General features: G+C 41.0%; 1 protein-coding gene across 1 annotated transcript; it reads right to left on the bottom strand.

The window, feature by feature from the left end:
- Positions 1 to 411: 411 nt before the first annotated feature.
- Positions 412 to 2412, bottom strand: LOC144711229 (uncharacterized). The gene is made up of 3 exons (XM_078585159.1): positions 965 to 2412; positions 686 to 853; positions 412 to 609 (listed from the first exon to the last, which is right to left on the bottom strand). The coding sequence occupies exons 1-3, from the start codon at positions 1523 to 1525 to the stop codon at positions 580 to 582; spliced, it is 759 nt and encodes a 252-aa protein (XP_078441285.1). The 5' UTR covers positions 1526 to 2412; the 3' UTR covers positions 412 to 579.
- Positions 2413 to 20631: the final 18219 nt, after the last annotated feature.

The following is a 20631-nucleotide window of genomic DNA, read 5'->3' as shown; positions in this document are numbered from 1 at the left end:
AGAAATAGAGATATAAATAGCAGAGATAGAGATGGAGATGGAGATGGAAATAGAGATAGAGATATAAATAGAGAGATGGAGATGGATATATATATATATATATAGATGGAGATGGAGATAACAACAGAGATAGATATAGACATAGAGATAGAGATCGAGACACTTCCCAAGATGATGGACTACACGACATATCAAGACATATTCTACATGGCACGAAAACTAGGATAACATAACATTAATAAGAAACCCCAAAAAAACTTTTTTTTAATCTACATTTTGGAATTGTGTATAGGGATCCAAAAAAAGGGGATGCTAGAGATATTCCCCAAAGTAGGCAATGATGATGGCGACAATTCATCATCATCTGTTAGTGGATGAAGAAGCCCAAATTAAACCTTTTAAAAATGCAAAAAAAGCAACAATCTTGAACCCTGCAAATACTTTAATGCTGCAAAATCCCCATCATAATTCACTATTTTTACAAGTCTCCATCAGAACCAGCAAGAACACAGGAGCAATTAAGCCCTAATTATTTTTTGCCAAGTCTCCCACAGCACCAGAAGAGAATCCGCCAGCCCATCAGTCCTCATCCCTCTTCACAAACCGTCCCTGAGAAGCCAACCAGAACAAGCCACGTGTCAACGGAGTTATCGGATCCAACCGGTTCGGGCCAAACCGGACCCACCTTAATCCGCGGGCGCTTCTCAGCGTTGACCTTCCGGACCTCGTATCGGATCCGCTTATTATACAGCCTCCGCCGCCGCTTCTCCCTGTACCGCATGACCCTGGCCTCTCTCTCCTTATCCGGCACCGCCCACGTGGCGCTCTCAGAGGTCGGCACGTCGACGAAAACCTGCCAAAACCCCCCTTCTTAACCCGCTCCGCGGCGCAGCGAATAGCGACAGGCCGACAGATTTTTTTTAAAAATTAATAATAATAAAAAAATGGGGCTAGGCTAGCTAACCGGGGAGCCGAGGGCGGTAAGATGGAGGTCAGGAACAACTTGGCAAGCGTCGTCCGCGTCAACGTAGAAGGGGCTGAGGTTGGGCCAGGCGCTGAGGACGCCGTCGTAGTCCAGCTTAAGGGAGAGGTGGCGCGAGGCAGTGGACCGCGCGGCGGCGCCGCCGAAGTAGGCGGAGGAGGAAGACGAGCACGAGTCGGCGGCGCCGCCGGGCGAGTTGAGAAGAGAGAGGAGAGAGACGGCGCCGCCGCCATCATCGGCGGGGAAGTACCGGCTTAGCTGCTCATCATTGGGGTCGTACGGCCGCGGAGAGGCGGCGGCGGCGCCGCCGCCTCCATCGCCTTCTTCTTCTGCGGAATGAACGTGGGAGTCGGCTGGCGGCGGAGAGGCGGCGCCGCCGTCGGAGGGGAGCACGTAGGAGTCTTCTGGCGGCGGAGAGGCGGCGCCGCCGTCGGAGGGGAGCACGTGCGAGTCGGCTGGCGGCGGATAGGCGGCGGCGAGGCGGCGGCGGAGGCTGAGATAGCGCGTCTTTTTCCGTTTCCTTGCTGAGATTTTAGGACCCATGAAGAGAGAGAGAAGAGAGAGAAAGAGAGGAGAAGAAGAAGAGGTGAAGAGAGAGAGAGAGAGAAGAGAGGGGAGAAGAAGACGATCAAGAGAGAGAGAGAAGAGAGAGGGGAAAGAAGAAGAAGAAGAAGAAGAGAGAAAGAGAGGAGAATAAGAAGACGATGAAGAGAGAGGGAGAGAGAGAGAAAGAGCGAAGAGAGAGGGGAAACAAGAAGAAGAAGACGATTCAGAGAGAGAAAGAGCGAGGAGAGGGGAACAAGAAGAAGAAGACGATTAAGAGAGAGAAAGAGCGAAGAGAGGGGAAACAAGAAGAATAAGAAGACGATGAAGAGAGAGCAGAGAGAGAGATGAAGAAGGAGACGCCGGAGAGAGAGAGAGAGAGAAATAAGAAGAAGAGGACGATGGAGAGAGAGAGAGGAGAAGAAGGTGAGAGAGAGGGGAGAGAAGAAGAAAGAGGAGAGGAGGATGAAGAGAGAGAGAGAGAGGAGAAGACTAATAAGAAGGGAGAGCTGGTTGTTAAGGAAGAGGGAAGTGCAGAAAAAAGGGGGGGGAAGCGATGAGAGGAAAACAGAGGAGAGAGAGATGAAATGATGTGAGAGAGATGGCGGCGATGTGTTGAGATTGCTGACAAGTGGGGGAGGAGGGAGGAAGTGGGGACTCTAGAGAGATGCAGCAGACGACGAAGAGTTAGAGAGAGAGAGAGAGAGAGATTGGTGTCGGTGCTTGTAGAATATGAAGAGACAAAATCGAGGAACTGAGGAAGTAGGGAAGGGAACAAGAAGACGACTATAATCACAAGAGAGAGAGAGAGATAGAGGTCTAGAGAGAGAGAGAGTTGCTAGACGAGACAAAGAGAGATGCAGAGAGGGCTGGCTAGAGAGATATGTGCAGAGAAGGATGGCTAGAGAGAGAGAGATGTAGAGAGGGATGACTTGAAGACGGAGAGAGTACGGTACAAAAAGGAATGGGTAGAGATAGATATATAGAGAGAGGGATGACTATTAAGCGAGAGAGATGCAGAGAGGCTGACAGGAGAAAGATACAGAGAGGAATGGCTAGAAAGAGAGAGATATATATGCAGGCAGAGAAGATGGCTAGAAAGAGAAAGGGACAGAGAGAGAGAGAGATCTGCAGAGAAGGATGGTTAGAGAGAGAGATGCAGAGAGAAATGGCTAGAAAGAGAGAGATCTGCAGAGAAAAATGGCTAGAAAGAGATGCAGAGAGGGATGTTCAAAAAGAGAGAGAGGGAGAGGGATGGGTGGAAAGAGGAGAGAGTTACAGAGAGGAATGGCTAGAGAGAGAGATACGGAGAGGGATGGCTAGAGAGAGAGATAGAGATATGAGAGGAATTGGTCAGACCGGGTTGAAAGAGAGGATTAGGGAAGAAGAGAACAGCTGTCCAAAAAGCGAAGACTGTAAAGAGTACTTTTAGGGACGTGGCATCCACGTGGCGGCCTATGATTCCTCCAAATCTCCTTATCCAGATTTCGCTGCTGACGAGGCTCCTTTGAGGCCTTTATGAGCTCACGGAAAGCTGGAGAGGCATCGGGCGGCGCGAAGACCCTCGATCGCCGTTCGATCTTGATCCGACGGTCCTCCTTTCGCCTCTTCCTTGTTCTCTTATTCACCGCGGGCTCCACCCTCTGGCTTCCCGCTTTCTGGCACCAGCCAATCATAGATATTTGTTTAATATCTCCTACATTGTAATCTCCGCCAATACATGGAAGTTTTCTAATAGACAAGATAAAATATTTATATAGTTGCAGAAGAATACCCCCACGGACCAGCCAATCATAGATATTTGTTTAATATCTGCTGCATTGCAATTTTCCGCCAATACATGGAAGTTTTCTAATTGACAAAATAAGTATAATATTTATATAGTTGCAGAAGAATACCCCCACGGACCTGTAAGTGGACTGTGTGCTGGGGTTAATTGGACCGTCTGCAGGTCTGCTGTCTGCACCGAGAGCATCACGTGCCGGCCTCCCGTCATGATCCCAGCATCTGAGAGCCGTTGTGCCCACAACACGGCACCGACGTTAGGGCAAAATTGCCCGTTTTCGAAGTCGTCAGATGCGTCGGTACTGATGTAGTGTAGTACGAGTGCTACATAGGGAGACACGACATCTAGTTCCACAGCCTCTGGATGTTGCACATAGATCTGCGGTACAAGGAGCACATTGTGTGACAAAAATAATTGACGCACATTGTATTACTTTTGAAACTGCATTGCAAGGCCGAGTGTGAAGATCAGGTCACGTCAAACATGTTGGCAAGGTTCTCTTAGTATAATATAATGGAATCTCTCATTTTATGGTGAACCTTTTCGGCATTATGCAATTGGCAAGACTCTTGCATATTTAAATCACACTTGTAGGGTCATAAAGCAATGCTACGCGCAGTGGGGTAGATAAACTACATCCCAACCTGATGTCACCCACTCAGAATGCATATCGACCCACAAGTAGTTTCAACCACATTATGTGTGAGGAATTTAAAAATTATACAAAAAACTAAAACTAGACTGACTAATTTGGCACGTATCAAGGAAACACATACACTTGTCAGGCCCAGTTACACATATGAAATGTGCTACCTTTCTAATGTCAGTTACCACTGCTCTTGGCCTCCATTAAAACATATCCCCATTCTTATCTTTCTATATAGAGAATCAACATCTAGTATCACAGCCTCTGGATATTGTGCACGGATCTATGGTACAAGGAGCAAATAGTATGAAAAAAATTATTGATGCACATTGCACTCTTTTTCAAACTTCATTGCAAGGCCAAGTATGTAGATCAGTTCACATCACACACGTTGGCAAGGTTCTCTCATATAATATTAAAGAATCTATCATTATGATGAACCTTTTTGGCATTATGCAATTGTCAGGACTCAAGCATACTTTATGGTAAAAGGGCCATAAAACAATGTGACATGAAGCGGCGTGGATCAAACTACATCCCAACCTGATGTCACCCACTCATAATGCAAATCGATCCACAAATAGTGCCATCCCCCATTCTGTGTGAGACATTTAAAAATTATACAAAATCATAATACTAGACTGGCTCATTTGGCACGTATCAGGGCCACACATACACTTGTCAGGCCCAGTTACACATATGAAAGGTGCAACCTTTTGATTGCCAGTTACCACTGCTCTTGGCCTCCATTAACACATATCTCTATTCCTACCTTTCAAGATCATCCCCCCGCTGTCTTTCTTGATTTCTTTATTTTTTTCTATCTTTTCATCTAATTATATATATATTGTATAAAAAAACATGTGTTTCATTATTGTCTATCACCATCCCACTTGTTGTCCCACCATGAGAGACAACTATGTAACGTTGATATGGAAGGCCCTAGTCCAATCCACGTCTGTACATCCTATCCACTTTCCACGCACCCCCACATGGCTCTTGAGCAATCTAGTGTGGCCACACACTACGCTTCTCTACAGCACCATACAAAAGGTGATATCTTATTGTTGAGTTCTAATGGTCAGTGTTGAAAATTTCACCTCAGGCTTTAGAGGCTCCGCCGATTGAGAACACCTAGTTTACTTGTGGATAAGCAAAACTCATATATTTTATAAGGACAGGTTTCATACATTTATTAAGGCTATTTTCTCAACAAAATTCAAAACCAGATCATAACATACCTTTTAAAAAACCAAATTTCATCATCAATTATTTTTTCCACATAATCAAATCTGCTATCCTTCTTGGTTTCTCAAAAGATTATTTGCAAGCTACATAAGTGTCCATTAACATATCAAATATCCTTGTCTTCTACTTATAGGCACCATAATTAACCCCGAAAGGATCACACCATAAAGGAGAGCAACAAATGAGAGAAAGGATAAGAAGGAGGGTACCCAATAAAATTATTGCATCATCTTCTTTGAGATGTCTCCCCTTACATCAAGGGTGGGTAATCCCATATTAACCACACAAACACCTTTTGTGAACTACTGTTCCATCTAATCTGAGACATTTTGGAATCCCTTAGGAATTCGTATGTACAAAATTGTCCATCTAGAATATGCCTTTAGTGCCTAGAGTTTAAACACCATGTGCACAATCATGACATAAATCAACATGATTGATAATTGGGTTTAAGGCCATCCAGGATTCATATGTATCAATTAGATGAATTCTTTCCCTAAATATCACTCTCTATCCACCCTATATATCTGCACTAATGGCTTGGAGACAAGCCATACTCATTATATGAGTATACTAATTAATATCACTCTATCCATATTGTTGATATCCTTCTTGAAATATTATGACTATGAGTGTCAAGTGATCATCATATTACGATTAGATCATAATTCACTAATCATTATATGCATCGATATACTTCATTAAAAGCACTACTTGTGAATTATATGAATAAGTTTGTATCAATTAATATTGAACAAAATAAAGGAAATTTGATTAGTTTGCAAGCCATATATCATTCCATCACTTCTCCGGTGGATCGCTTGTTGATTGTTGCCAATGCTGAATGGTTGGAATCTAGCATAAGGCATGTCACACATACGCCCACCGTAAGGGTACGGGCTTGGAACACACTCACAAGTTGGAAAATAGATTGACTAATAATGTGTAATCTCAATATATCCAAACTAATTATATCCCCTTGTTCAGCTATTGGGATGCCATGTCTTGTTCTCTAACCCATCCCTAATTATCAATAATATATAATATAGTTATATTTTAAATATATAATTAAGTTAAACATTAATGCATAAATTTTAATTGTATAATGATGGAGGGATGAGCTAGGGTTGGAGAGCGATAGAGAGGAAGAGAGAGAGGGAGTAAGGCAGAGAAATGGATAGAGAGAGTGACTCAAAGATATAGATAGAGAGAGAGGAGTAAGGAGAGATGGATAGAGAGATTGAGTTTGGAAGAGAGAAATGCACGTAGGAAGAGGGTGTGAGTGAGAGAAAGGGAAGGAGGGGATGGAAATATATGTGGCCCACAAGCCAATCACACATTCCACATCTCGTTCCATGTTTCATTAATAGAGCATATTCATTATAATGCACATGTCATGGTTATGATGAGGTCCATGAATATATGATCAGACTTAGTGAATTATAATGAGATATGGAGATCACTAGTCTTTAAGCATATGTTCTAAATGTTCCTATTTGATGGATACTCAAGAAGAGCATCAAAGTATCTAGATAGTAGATTACCATCTAGCCTCACTCATATGATGAATATGGTCGTTTCCATAGCCATTGGTGTGGAGGCACTAAGGATAGATTGACGTAGGACGACTAAGGAATGGGTGACTGGAGTATGGGGAAGGTTATGAATGGATGGACGACGGTGGATGGGTTGGGTACAGGAGGGATAAAACAGCCCACAGAAATACACACGGTCGGATTTGGACTTTAAAACCGATGAAAAACTGGTGGTGCAGCTCCGACCCTTGTCGAGGGCCGGAGTACTATCTTCACCCACCGCAACGATGCTTAAGCACCGAAATCAATACCCGAATTCGCGTCGCGAAGGAGACTCTAAAAAAAAAGGGAGAAAGTGGGGAAATCCAAACCAAATCTAATCCAACGGCGGTGGAAACTTCTCGTGGAATACTAGACGAAGAACACGACGACACCAAAGAGTTCAGGCGTACCTCGGCACCGTAGTGCGTGAAGAGGCTGCGAGGAATTCTGATTCATGACGAGACTGGACGATTCTGGGCGTTGACCGGCCCACTGGATGAGAAGATTTGGACGTTCCGGGCGTTGAGCAGCCCTGGTAGTGAGTTGATGTTGTGGTCGCAGATTCATGCGTAGGCAGATACCCGCGCGCGCGAAGCGCGCATAGGGTGCGCGGAGCTCACGGAGCACGCAGAGCAGCCCACGTGGGCGTTGAGCGCGCGGAGCGCGTACGCACGTGTGGAGAGCGCGGAGGGCGTGCAGCGCACCCAGAGCGCGCGGAGCGCGCGCAGCTCGAAGCGTCGGACGGCATTGACGATGACTGGCGTCGGTGGCACAAGCGTGCGCTGGGGTGATCCTGGGCGGTTCTTGCAGGGCAGTTTGGGCGGCCTAGGGGCAGACCTGGGCGACCCTGGCTAGGGAGGCCTGGAGCTGCCTGTTGGGGCGGCTTGGGGCTGGCCCTGGGCGGTCCTGGCAAGTGCGGTCTGGGTGGCCTGGGGCTGCCCTATTGGGGCGGCCTGGGGGTGGCCTTGGGCGGCCCTGGCAGGGGTGGCCTGGGATGGCCTGGGGCTGCCCTGTTGGAGTGGCCTAGGGCTGGCCTTGGGCAGCCCTGGCAGGAGCGGCCTGGGGCGGTCTGGGGCTGCCCTGTTGGGGTGGCCTAGGGCTGGCCTTGGGCGGCCGTGGCAAGGGCGGCCTGGGCGGCCTTGTGCGGCAGTCCTGGGAGGGCAGTAGAGAGAGAAAGTGGGAGAGTGAGAGAGAGAGAGAGAGAGTGAGAGAGAGAGAGAGGAAGAACGAGGGGTGGAAGGCCGACGACGCGAGGGGGCAGCGGCGGCGGCGGCGGCGCTAGGGCTGGAGAGATAGGGAGGCTTGGGCAGTCCTCCAAGAAGAGTTAAACAAAACTCAATTCTTGAAATATGACTGCCTAACTGTTTCTCGAAACAATGACCTATACATATAGGCCTTGGAGGAAAGAGAAAATACAACTTGAAGACGAGAAATTAAAGACGAAACGTGCTTCATGTCACGCCAAGGGGCAGTTGTTCATCTGCCGTTGGCGACGTGTCATGATGCGCGAAGGAACGTGCATGCGTGGAGACGTGCGTAGTGGAGACGGTTGCGGCGTGTCCGTAGAGGGAGTGTTGTTGTGAGAGCGTGGAGACGTGCATAGCGGAGACGGTTGTGGCATGCCCGGAGCGGGAATGATGACATCAGTTGACTGTGGCGGCGTATCTGTTGTGGAGACGTTGACTTCAGTTGACAGTGGCGACGCGTCCGATGGTGGTGTGTTGGCGTCCTCGCCATCATAGATAGTGGGTGTTCTTTAGTGGAAAGAGTTCAATGAATTGATCCGTACAAATCCACGAATGGTATTATATCAAACCATCAATCAAGTTGATTCATGTCACGGTTGTGTAAGTGGTCCTTAGACCTGAGACACCAAAGACGTCTTATGGACATACAATTTCACTTTGACTATGACCCATGTGTCCCTAATCATGGGATTCTAAACGGTTTTAGTTCGGGTACATCAAGAAGTTCACGAAGACAATTGAGTGGTTGAGATGGGATTGTCCACCCTTAGGAGCTTAAGTGGTCGTGTTGGAGAATCAACCTATCGATTCGGTTAAATAGATCCGACGTTAACTATTCTATATGATGATATAGTTAATTAATTTAGAAGGCCAATAAAGGTTATTAGGCCACTCGAGTCGTTAACTAGACTGATACATGGGCCTAAAGGGTCACACACAAATGATCTTTTGGACGTCAGGCGATATATTTAAGTTTTGGGGTATTTTTATGAAAAATACCACTTAGTATAAAAAGGGAAAGGCCTTGAACAAAATTCACCCATGCCAGAATTGTTTAGGGGCCTTCCCCTTATTCTCTCTTCTCCCCATGACTCCTCTCCACTCCCGATGCGATCAGGATGGCGTAACGATGATGACGGAGGTTGAACGGGGCTCATCAATGAGAAGGAGGAGATCCGATGTGCCAAGGATTGCGTGGATACATCTAGAGGATGCACACTTGAGCAGTTTGACTCGACTCACTCTAGGATCCAAGAAATTACAGATGCGATCTGTGCAAAGGAACTTCATTTTAATGGTTTTATCGATGTCATTGTAATTTTGTTTACATGTCTTCTGTTGTGTCAAATCCTGATCTTCATCCAGATCTAGGCCACTAGAACCCAAAAACTATCTACATCAATATATCATCATATAGATTACTTAATGTCAGATTGATTTGATCCAATCAATAGGGCGAGTCTCCAACACATTGGGTGCCAAGCTACACCTCGTGCTTTGGAAGATATAAAGGAGTGTGTATCGACTCACTCATGGAACCTATTCGTTATTGGTTACCACATATGTATAATCCCACATCCACTTGACGTTCTTCGGACGACTTAGGGTATGGTCAACTGTCAAACCCTAATCGATCATCCAAGTATTGATGCGTTTGTAAATCATCTCGGGTCTAAGGAATACTTACATAATCGTGACGTGAATAAACCTACTTGAAAGTTTTATATAATACCATTGAGGGATTTGTAATGATCAATTCAGTGAACTCTTTCCACTAAAGAGCATCCACTATCTATCCTTAGTGTCACCACACTAATGGTCATAGAACTGGCCATAACTCATCATATGATTGAGGCTAGATAGTGTTATTCTATCCGGATATTTCCATGTCCTCCTCGAGTATCCTTCAAATAGGAATATTAAAAACACACACTTAAAGACTAGTGATCTCTGTATTACAATCTCATCATAATTCACTAAATCTGATCATGTATTCATAGAATTTATTATAAATATCACACATGCACTATAAAGAATATGTTCTATTAATGAACATGGAACGCGATAAGGAATGTATGATTGGCTTACCGGCCACATATATTTCCATCATCGCCCATGTTTACCAATGGCAGACACAATTATGGCATTTGTCAAGTTTGACATTAATGGGTCACATGGCCCAAGAAGGGTCTTCACAATTGGTAGTGGGGCAGTATGTCAAAAGAGGCGGATCATGGCCCAATTTGAATTTTCAATATGTTGAAAACCCATTTGGCCATGGGCTCCCTATTTTGTTTCCCCATTGTGGATGATTCTCATCTCATTTTCCTCATTTTGAATCCAAAATGGCTGAAGACCCTACACCGACTAGGAGGCATGAAAGGGAACTAAAAAGAGTAAATAATGAAAGGTCAAGGAGAATGATGGCCTTCTTCATTGATTTTTCTCTTCTTTATTATTCCCATACCATGACCAAGACATAATACTCAAAATCCATCCCTCTCATCCCCTCCTCCTTGGCCTCTGTCTGCATTGATCCTTGGAAGTTTGAGAATTCCAATACTGCTTTTAAATATCTAAATCATATTGATCATAATCCATAATGTCTTGCTTTCACCTTCTGACTTCTACAATCCTCATTTTATATTGTTTTTAGATATTTATGTTTCATATAGATCTTTATGTTAATGAATTTGGACTGATAGCATTTTTTAGAAGTTCAAGTTCATGATCAAAGCTGAAATAAAACTTTAATCAAACTAATTTGCCCATCACATTCACTATTCTCATTGAAAATGCTGGACATACCTAATATTTATTTATTTTACTAAATACTCAAAAGGTATTCTTCTAGAGTTTTAGACAAACCTCTATTCTCATTTCTCTCTAGAAATAGTTTATGTTAGATAATTCAATTTTTTAGACTAAAGTTTTTATAATCAAAAACACATTTATTTATTTATTTAAGTTTTATTGTTGAAAGATTGCTATGTATTTCATCTTGTTACCATAGTGTGATTTTTTAGTATTTACTGAGTTATTTGTTTCATTACCTAAAATATTAACATATGCTACATGTAAGTTAAGAATTCAATCTTGGATCACACTCATGATATTTGTGTTAGTGGAAGGATTTATAATGGATAAATTTAAACATTTCACTATGTGGGGTTTGATTTACTAATGGTTAATAGAAGGCATGTCAGATAAGTCGATATATAAAAAATATTCAAGGGATACTCTTCTTAAACTTCCATATTTCGGTTCATTTTTTAGCAAGATTATTTCTCCTTTTGTGGAAGCTTGATGACTAAGTTCTGAAAATAAAATGTAAGCCTATAGAAATATATAAATGTAATAGGAAAATAAATATGGGATATTAAGAACTGATGACATCTGAATTAAAGCTTCCTTGAGGATTGATTTTGACACTTGAAATTGGCTTAGTGAATACTAGGGAAAAAGTAGTTTGGGATATATTATAAGAATTTGTTCATTTAACTCAGTTATATAGGATACAACTTTACTCAAAGGTTGGACTATATCCATAAATGTTCATATTAAAAATTATACTCCTGCAATGAAGTTGATAGAACATACAAATATAATGTTCTATTAGTTGAACCTTATTTTTCTTGATAATATAATGTTCAAATTTGACAGTTGACCGTACCTAAGTCTTCCAAGGAGCGTAAAGTAGATGAGGGACTATACATACACGATAATCGATGATGAACAGGTTCCATGAGTTAGTCGATACACACTTCTTTGTATCTTCTAGAGCATGAGGTGTAGCTTGGCCCCCCACGTGTTGGAGACTCAACCTATCGAATGGGTTAAATCGATCTGACGTTAATTAATCTATATGATGCTATAGTTAATTAATTTGGAATGTCAATAAAGGTTATTGGGCCACTGGAGTCGTTAAATAGACTGATACATGGGCCTAGAGGGTCACACGCAAATGATCTTTTGGACGTTGGAAGATATACTTAAGTGTGGGGGGGGGGGGGGAGTTTTATGAAAAATACCGACTTAATATCAATAGGGGAAGGCCCTAAAAGAAATTCACCCAGGTAGGAATTGTTTAGGGGCCTTCCCCTTCTTCTCCCCTTTTCCCATTACTCCTCTCCACTCCTAATGAGATCAGGACAGCGTAACGACGACGACGAAGGTTGAGAGAGGCTCGTCAAAGAGAAGGAGGAGATTTGACGTGTCGAGGACAGCATGGATACGTCTAGAGGCTGAAAACTTGAGCAGCTCAACTCGTCTCACTCCGAGATCCAAGAAATCACATATGCGATAGGTGCAAAGGTACTTCATTTCAATGGTTTTATCAATGTCGTTAGATTCACAAAAAGTCTTCTGCTGTGTATCGTTTTGAATTCTTCATCCAGATCTAGGCCACTAGAACCCAATAGGAGGGAGGGAGGGAAGATAGATATTAACATATTCACTTAGATGCTGGAATTTAATTATTTGAAGGTATATAATGCCTATATGATGGAATTAACATACATATTTCATGATATATGATGAATAAATTCCATTTCATGCGTCAATTCATATATTATATAAATTTTCTACTTTCTATGAATTTAGCGCTATTAAAAGAATGAATATGACATGATAAGTAAATGTTTTGGTTAAATAAAAGAAGAATGAAAAATAGCTGTGGCCCGAAGGAGCCGTCACGAGTTATAGCTGCAGCCGCATTTGTAGCTATAGTTCGAGCGCTAAGGACCACAGAGCTACAAGCCACAGCTGCAGCCATAGCCGTAAGAGGGTACACGACAACTTAAGGTACGCACACACGCACACGTGAGAGAATCTTCAATGTTTTCTTTTTTACTCAAATCTTAGAGAGATTCAAAATTTACATAATGTTAAGAGTTTTTCATCCTTTTTGTATGGGACCAACAATTCGTGCTTTTGAAGTCCTTACCAGGCCAGTCCAAGGCAGACTTGACAAGTCTTTATCGGGCCCCTAGGCAGCCGCATGAATAAACCATTTAGAGAAGAAAATTTTCATAGTGACCCAACCTGATGCCCGCATTGGAACATACTCTTCTTAAAGAGAATGTTTTAATCTTGACCATTGATCTTCTTTAAGAAGATCGACTGGTCAAGTTCAAGTCTGATTTCTTTTAATATATCTTTCTCTCTATTTTAGGTGATTAGACAACGCCAGATTTTTTAAAACTAGTGATTTATGTATCCTGATTTCATCATAATTCAATTATTCATAATTATATTAATATACTTTGTTAATATCACCACACATGCATTGTTAATATAACCACACATAAACTTTATGACTGGCTTGCAGGAAACGAGTGGGGCGGTGATGTGGACGAACGAAGAGGGGCCAGCTGGAGATAAAACTGCTCTGATAACTACAATGTGAACCATCCAAACTTAAGGGGTTCCACGACTATCTTTTAATCGTAGCCATTGAACCCCTAAGATTTAGATTTGATGATTGAGGGACAAAATTGTCCCTTCATACCCTTCAGCGCCATATCCCTTGCTGGCGAGCAGATTCCAGATATGAGAAGGTGGATCTCTGCCCATTCACCGCCAAAAAGTGGTCACATGTTGCCAATGAAGCTTCTCGGAGCAATCCCATCCTAAAAAAACCCAAATTTTCCTACCAAAAACTCAATTTTCTCACCAAATTTGAATCTGGATGTTAAAATATAAAACGGGGAAGATCCTCCGTTCTCATGTCATCTCCTCTTGGTTCTTTCAGTCAATGGTGGCGACAAGGTCATGACCTAAAGGGAGATCAGTGAGAGAGTGATAGAAGAGGAGAAGCAACATCAGTCGATTATCTGGAGGAGAACTCAACTGTGAATGGGGTCAGAAGCCATATGTGACCCCAGAGGAAGGCAAGGAATATTGGTAAGTCAACGTCTATCTAAAATTACTTACTTGTTAAAAAAACTTAGGTAATATTTTCATATAATTAGGACACGAACATTTCAGTTTCAACGAACTCTTCTTCTCTTGCGCAATTCATCAAACATTTGATCCTTATTGTCTTTACATACAAATTCTAATCAAAATTTTGAATACTTCTAACCCATTTAAAAATCCTTTAAAAAATTTAATAGGCTATAAGAGTATACATCTTATTCTCTTAATTTGCTTGATAGAACCATTCAAAAAATCATATGACTCACATTCACTTAGGCATTTCGTCAAACACATTGATAACATGAAAATAATCATGATAAGTCATGTTTATTTAATGTATTTTGGAGCATAATTAAACTAATTCATGCATGTTATCATGAATTTTTAGTATTTTTTTCCAAAACTATATAAATTCACTAAAGACCCACTCTCTAAATTTAAATAATTATCTTTTGGGGGGTTTATGATTAAGTGAAAAATAGATTTAAAAAGAACTAATTTGGTGAAATTTTATGCAAAAAGGAGTTGTAAATCAAAAGATATTTAATTTTGAATTTTTGGAACTTATTGAGTATTTTCTAACTGTTTTTTTTAGGTTCAATTAGCAAAAAGGGGCCCCATTAACCACCGGGCTGACGTTGCCATCTATGTGGTGTGCCATGTAAACGCACAGGGGGCACATGTGTGCGCATATTAGAGGAGCAAGGGGCGCGCGTGTGCACAATTTCAAAAGCTAACATATGTCCTGATTTTTATAACTAACATTATTTAAAATTTTTTCCATATGGGAATAACTTCAGTTGCAGAAATGTGTGACGTGGCCACATTAGAGCCATCGGATTAAGATTTCAGGAGGTAAGCTTACCTCCTATTCTTTTGCCTTTTTCGCAGATCAATGGACACATCGATCGTGCGGACCACACCAATCCGACTATAAAGGAACCAGATCTGACTGCCAGAAAAGAACTTGAATTTGAAGAATAAGATCTAGTGGCTGAAATCGATCCCAATCTTGATGGTTCGAGGATTAGGTGGCTAACGATCTGATCATCAAGAAAGTGGTCATAACAAATCATAAAAAAAATCAAAAAATGCCTAAAAATTGGAAATCAAGGCCATTTTTATAGAGCCATAACTTCTCATTTTGGAGGATTTTATGGCTGAAATATTTAGGCCAGTTTCCTCTCTTCCCAGTCTTCCAATGGATTGATGGCCCCTATAAATAGAGATGTAGAGGTCCCCAAATTCCTCATACTCCTTTTGTCTTTCTTCATTTAGGAGACCTTGTGAAACAAAGGCTTTGGAGTGCCAATTTAGGTGTTTTTTTCTTTCTAAAGTGAGTTCCTTCCCTCTATTGATCGATCTTACTATCTGCTGAAAAAAGCCAAGGTACCAGGTGCAATATATGGGCTCATGAAGGCAGATCAATGCTTAGAAGCATCGCCTAAGAAAGAGGTAACTTCTAAATATTTAATTAGGATTTTTATTTCATTTCTAGTCCATTTCATCCATCTATTTCATGTGTTCTTATCTCTCCACTATCATATATATTTAGTTGTCTCTTCTTTCCGCGCTCTCTCATCTTAAACCACTTTCTTAATCATTAATTTGCTTTAAAAGTCAATCTTAATCACAACATACTTTGTGGTTTGACCCCGTACGAACCAATTTACATCAATAATAAGCGTGAGAGAGATAGAAAGAGAGAGAGAGTGAGAGTGAGAGAGAAAGAGACAAAGAGGATAGCAAACTTTGGGGGCTTCGCGGCCCCCAAAAGATGCCTCCCTCGCTCTCACACACACCTCAGAAGAGAGTGGAGGGAGGGTGTTCAGTTTGTCAGTTAGAGACAAGGCCAACAGGAACCGAGAAGACGTGTAGAGAAGCCTGGGATTTTTGCCCTGTTTGCCCCGTCCGGAAGGCGTGAAGCCCACCCATGTCGTATAATCCCTCAAATCTCCTCAACAGTGGGATTATCAGCCTTGTTCCTCCTTGATTGATTCACTATGGAGCCCCCCACGAGCTTCAAGGTAATGAGGATATCGAAGAATACATTCAATAATGTCCGCTATCACACAATAATATGGATTAAGATTTGACGATTAACAATATCTTATGTCATATGAGAGTCTCTTGTGATTGAAACATTATACATATATGGTAACATATAACATTCATTTAATTATAGTAATATGACCATATTTAACTGTTTAGTTGTATTAAATTGATTATTTATGTGCTCTCCTAAAATGATTAAATTTATTTTCAGAATGATAATTTTAATTTTATGATTTTTTACATATTTTTAACCATTTTTATGGCATAATTTTTTGAGTCGGAATATAAAGTTTCCTGTATTTTTGCATTATATTCGAAGAGATATCAATTTTTAATTTTATATATACATTTCTAATATTGTTATAAATTAATATATATTTTTTTGAAATTATTGAATGGCTATTTGACTTTCAAAATCAGAGGAGAGAGAAAATTAGAGGACTGAGAACTATCCAAATTCAAATCACGATATCTTATGATCTAGGAGGTGTCTCGGTTTTTTGTAAAAACAATGTTTGAGCTCACTTCCTCCTAAAGAGATGATTGAGAGAGAGTGAGGGTTTTGAAGGTCCATCAAGGTGTTCTTAGACATGGTCGTTCTGTTCTGTTCATTTAAAACGAACAAAAAATTTGGACAAACGAACCGCATAGGGGTCTGTTCATTGTGCTGTTCTTTTTAGGGTTAATATCACGGTTCAGTCCAAACTTTTTCAAAAATCAGCGTTCTAGCCCTAACTTTTTTTCCGCCGCGGCACAGCCCGAACTCCCTATTTGGTCCTCGGGCGTAGCCCGGCTGTGACGTGGAATCGACGTGGCTACCAGGTGGGTTTCTGGCAGAGTCCACCTAGGCAGAATCCACCTGGCAGCCACGTGGATTCCACGTCATAACGGGATTTGGAGAAAGTGAGATATATGATTGATAAGCCAAAAATAGGGGTAAAAATTATGCATTTTTTAGCCCTTGTCGTTGTGGATTTTGGCTTATGCAATATAATTTATAAGAACTCCACTTAAGACGTATAGTGATAAGTACGAGTGTCGTCCAAGGGAAGCTAGTAAGGAATTCAATTTGGTGATTGTATTGGTCGTTTCACTCTGATTAAACTGAATTTGATCTTCAATGAGGATCAAGTCACCCTAATTAGATGAGAATTTAGAAAGGGTGGTAGAAGAGTTGAGATGAATAGAAGAAATATGGAGCTCTAAATTGGCTTCTTTGATCCTAATAAAAGGATCCAAGAGGTCAATTAGAGAGGTGAAAAGGGAATTTTTAATTTGAGTTTGGTTTGTTTTTGCAACTTTGATAATTCAGCACTGAAATGGGGGTAATTTAATCTCCTAAGAATTAAAACTAATTTTTTTAGAGTTTTTCTTTGGAATGCAGTTGAATGCTTAGTTGAATCCCTCAAATTCTCCTCTCAATCCTAATCAGGGCTTGTACATGCCGCTCAAGCCAAGCGATTTAGAATTTCAGATCAAAACCAAGAAGAAGAAACAAGAAATTGAACTAATCTCATTCAAAATGCACAAATCCAAATACAATCAAGGAAAAAGTACCAGATAACTTGATCCAGGGTGGGACTCCTCTCTGTCCTGCAGCTGTGATAGAGAACCATCAAGAATGAGCTCCCCCTCTCGAAATTTAGCTTTTACACTTAGGTTATATGGTAAAAATCACCTTTTTACGCCCGTTTAGTACTTAATATTTATCTATCAATGTAGGCTGGATCTGGTTGATCCAACTGTACAGATAGAAAGAGGGGATCAAGAAAAACAAATCCATAAAAAAATCATCTCAATCGGACTTCAGGATCAAAAGTTATTAATAAATCAATTTTAAACCAATTTAATCCATTAGATTTAAAATTTATTTATTTATTAATTTCGTTTTTAAACACGCAATGACGTGTCGCTATCTCATTGGCTGGCGCATTTTGAATCCTCCTTTTTGCAGAAAAGTCCTTAAAAAGCCTAGAATTGCTTTTGGACGCCGCCCAAAAGTAATTGCGTATCTGCCCTTGGCGCATTCTCTCTCCTCCGATTTCTCCTAAAAGGATTAAAAATATATATTAAAAATTGCAATAAAACCCTGTAAAATTTTAAATTGGATCTTTACGCCTGCCGTGGCGACCGAGAGCTGTTTTCAGGGTCTTTTTGCAACGAAAGTTCGCAAAAAGGCCCTTGAAAGTTTGAAAATAATAAAATACTTTTTTTTCTATTATAAATATACTTTTTTTCCTTGAAATAAATACATTTCCTCTTCAAATAAATCTCAGAAAAATCCTAAAAATTCGTAAAAAATTCTAAAAAATTCTAGAAAATTCACTGTTTCATTCCCATGCTGATAAATGTCAAAATAAAATATTAAATATGCCATTTTCATTCAAAAATAATTATTTTGAGCTTCAATAAATCCTTTAAAATTCATAGAATTAACAGAAAATTAGGGAAAAATCAGAAATCACTTGAAAACACTATTTTCATGTAAATATATGATAACAACCCCATTTTACGCTCTTTAAATGCATAAAATTGTGCTAATAACATGAAATAAAGACATAAATTAGGGTGTTATCAATGATCGATTAGTCCGTCCAAGTAGAATCACCCGGGAGAGAGCTCAGAACCAGGTTTGAGAGAGAGGGGACGGTGGAGAGGGAGAAAGAAAGGGCGTGAGAGAGAAGGGGTGGCGGATTGTTGCTATTTGCAGTGGAATCGTTGCCAGTTTCTTCTTCGCTACGGGAATTCCACGAGCTAGGCTTCATTGCCGTCGTCAGGGGCTGCCTTATTATCTCCCCCATTGGTCTTGTTCATCCAAGAAAGGTGCTCTCTGTCCCTCCTAATCTTCTTATTATGCAGCTCTTTTTTTTTTTGAAAATTTATCCGAAAGTATTGCGGTTTATTGCGTCACTTTGGCGATCTATAGGAATTTTTTTTGTTGCGATGATCTTGTTTAAAGCTGATTGTTCTAAAGGATGAACTTGTATGAAAAGTGTTGATTTTCCATTCGAATATTCTTGAAAGTTGCTGCATTTTCCCATATGGACTGTGTCCTTCTCGTTGTCTTTGTTAATTTTTTAGCTCAAATATCTTGTTGTTGATCCTCTCGGAGTTTATCTCTTGGGAATTACCTGAAATTTGTGGATCGTCTTGTTAATTTGGCCATCTATCTGAAAAAAACGGTGTGATGTCCTTGTTGACTGTTGGTTGATCTATATTGAGAATTTGCGCAAGAAGAGTAGAATTCACAAAAAAATTAAATTTGGGCTGTTTAGTGAATAAGTGGAGAACTAGGAATTTTTCAAAGGCCTATGATAATTTAAATTGAGATAGATCATATTAAGATTGATGATTGCGGGGAATTCCACCGATGCTGCTATCTTCTCTTGGAAGATTCTTATATCGTTCCTGATTCTTCAGGGTGGAGAAAATTTTGCAAGTTCAAGATTTGAATATTATTTTGCGCTCCTTTGGAAATTCGAAAAGGTGGCGCGGTGTTTCTAAGGTTAGCCTTGTTATTTCTGTCGATGATCCTTTTGCCTTTCTGAAGAGTACTTTTTTCAGATGTTCAGTAGGGGATTTCCATCACTTAAGGGGGCGGGATCTCTGTTCTGATTACTTCATATAATTTTCAATACTTGTATTTTCACTATTTTCATTATTTAATGCAAGTTAACTGGTTCCCTTCTTTATGAGATGCCGAATATGACCGAAGATATTAAGTTAGAGAAGAAGAACTTCAGAGAAATATGTTAGAGCATGACTGAAACGTATGAAACGTGAGGATTTTGGTGGGTTCGTAATCACTATTATAAGATGGCCTTGTGAATCCTTAAATCCAAAACAAATTTAGTCGCAAACCTCAGAAACAAGGTATGATGCTCTCCAATTCAGAGAATTGAAAATACTTCAGCTGTTCCATGAATCTCCCTCATATGATTTTATGTTTAGTTCCTCGTATTGGCATTCTTACCCTCTCTCGATGAATGCATATAACTATGTTTTCTAGTGAAGTGAAGTAAAATGTCCAGTTATGTTTAATGGTACCAGACCCACGGTAGAGATCCTTTCTCTTCATGTCTTGAGCTGCCCTGCGTTGTGCCATTTGTGCCATGCCACCTAGCCTGTGCCATCTGCACCTCTCTTTGTCTGCATGCTCTAGCACCAACCACGCACCCGTGCATTGACCCTGAGGTGTGGCCTAAAGTAGACTTCTTGCCCTTTGTGCTGACACTGAACTGTTGCTTGGCCTGCTCACCTTTGCATCATCCACATGGCATGTACGCCGGTTTGCACTACACATTTCCACGCCATGCACCAGTCAGTAGGGTCTAAGAGGATGTGGAAACAGACCATGATGCAGCCATCTCTGTCATTTCCTCCATAATCGGCTGCTTATTCTAGAAGCACAACGCAGCCAATTATGGAGATTGAAGTTTATTAACTTTTGGATGATCTGTGGAGATATGAAGGAGACAAGAATTAAACACCAAGTTGCTCACTTGTTGCACTTTATCTGCCTTAAATTGGCAGATAGAGAGTTACACTATTAAACTGAACTTCGCTGAATAAAGGGTAGTGAATTCTTCTCCGGCCATATGACAAGTTTCCCATCACCACATGCTGGG

The sequence above is a fragment of the Wolffia australiana genome, chromosome 13 (genome assembly GCF_029677425.1).
Source record: "Wolffia australiana isolate 7733 chromosome 13, ASM2967742v1".
Lineage (NCBI taxonomy): Eukaryota > Viridiplantae > Streptophyta > Magnoliopsida > Alismatales > Araceae > Wolffia > Wolffia australiana.
Note: the sequence above shows the minus strand (reverse complement) of the source record. Positions and strands in the feature narration are given on the sequence as shown.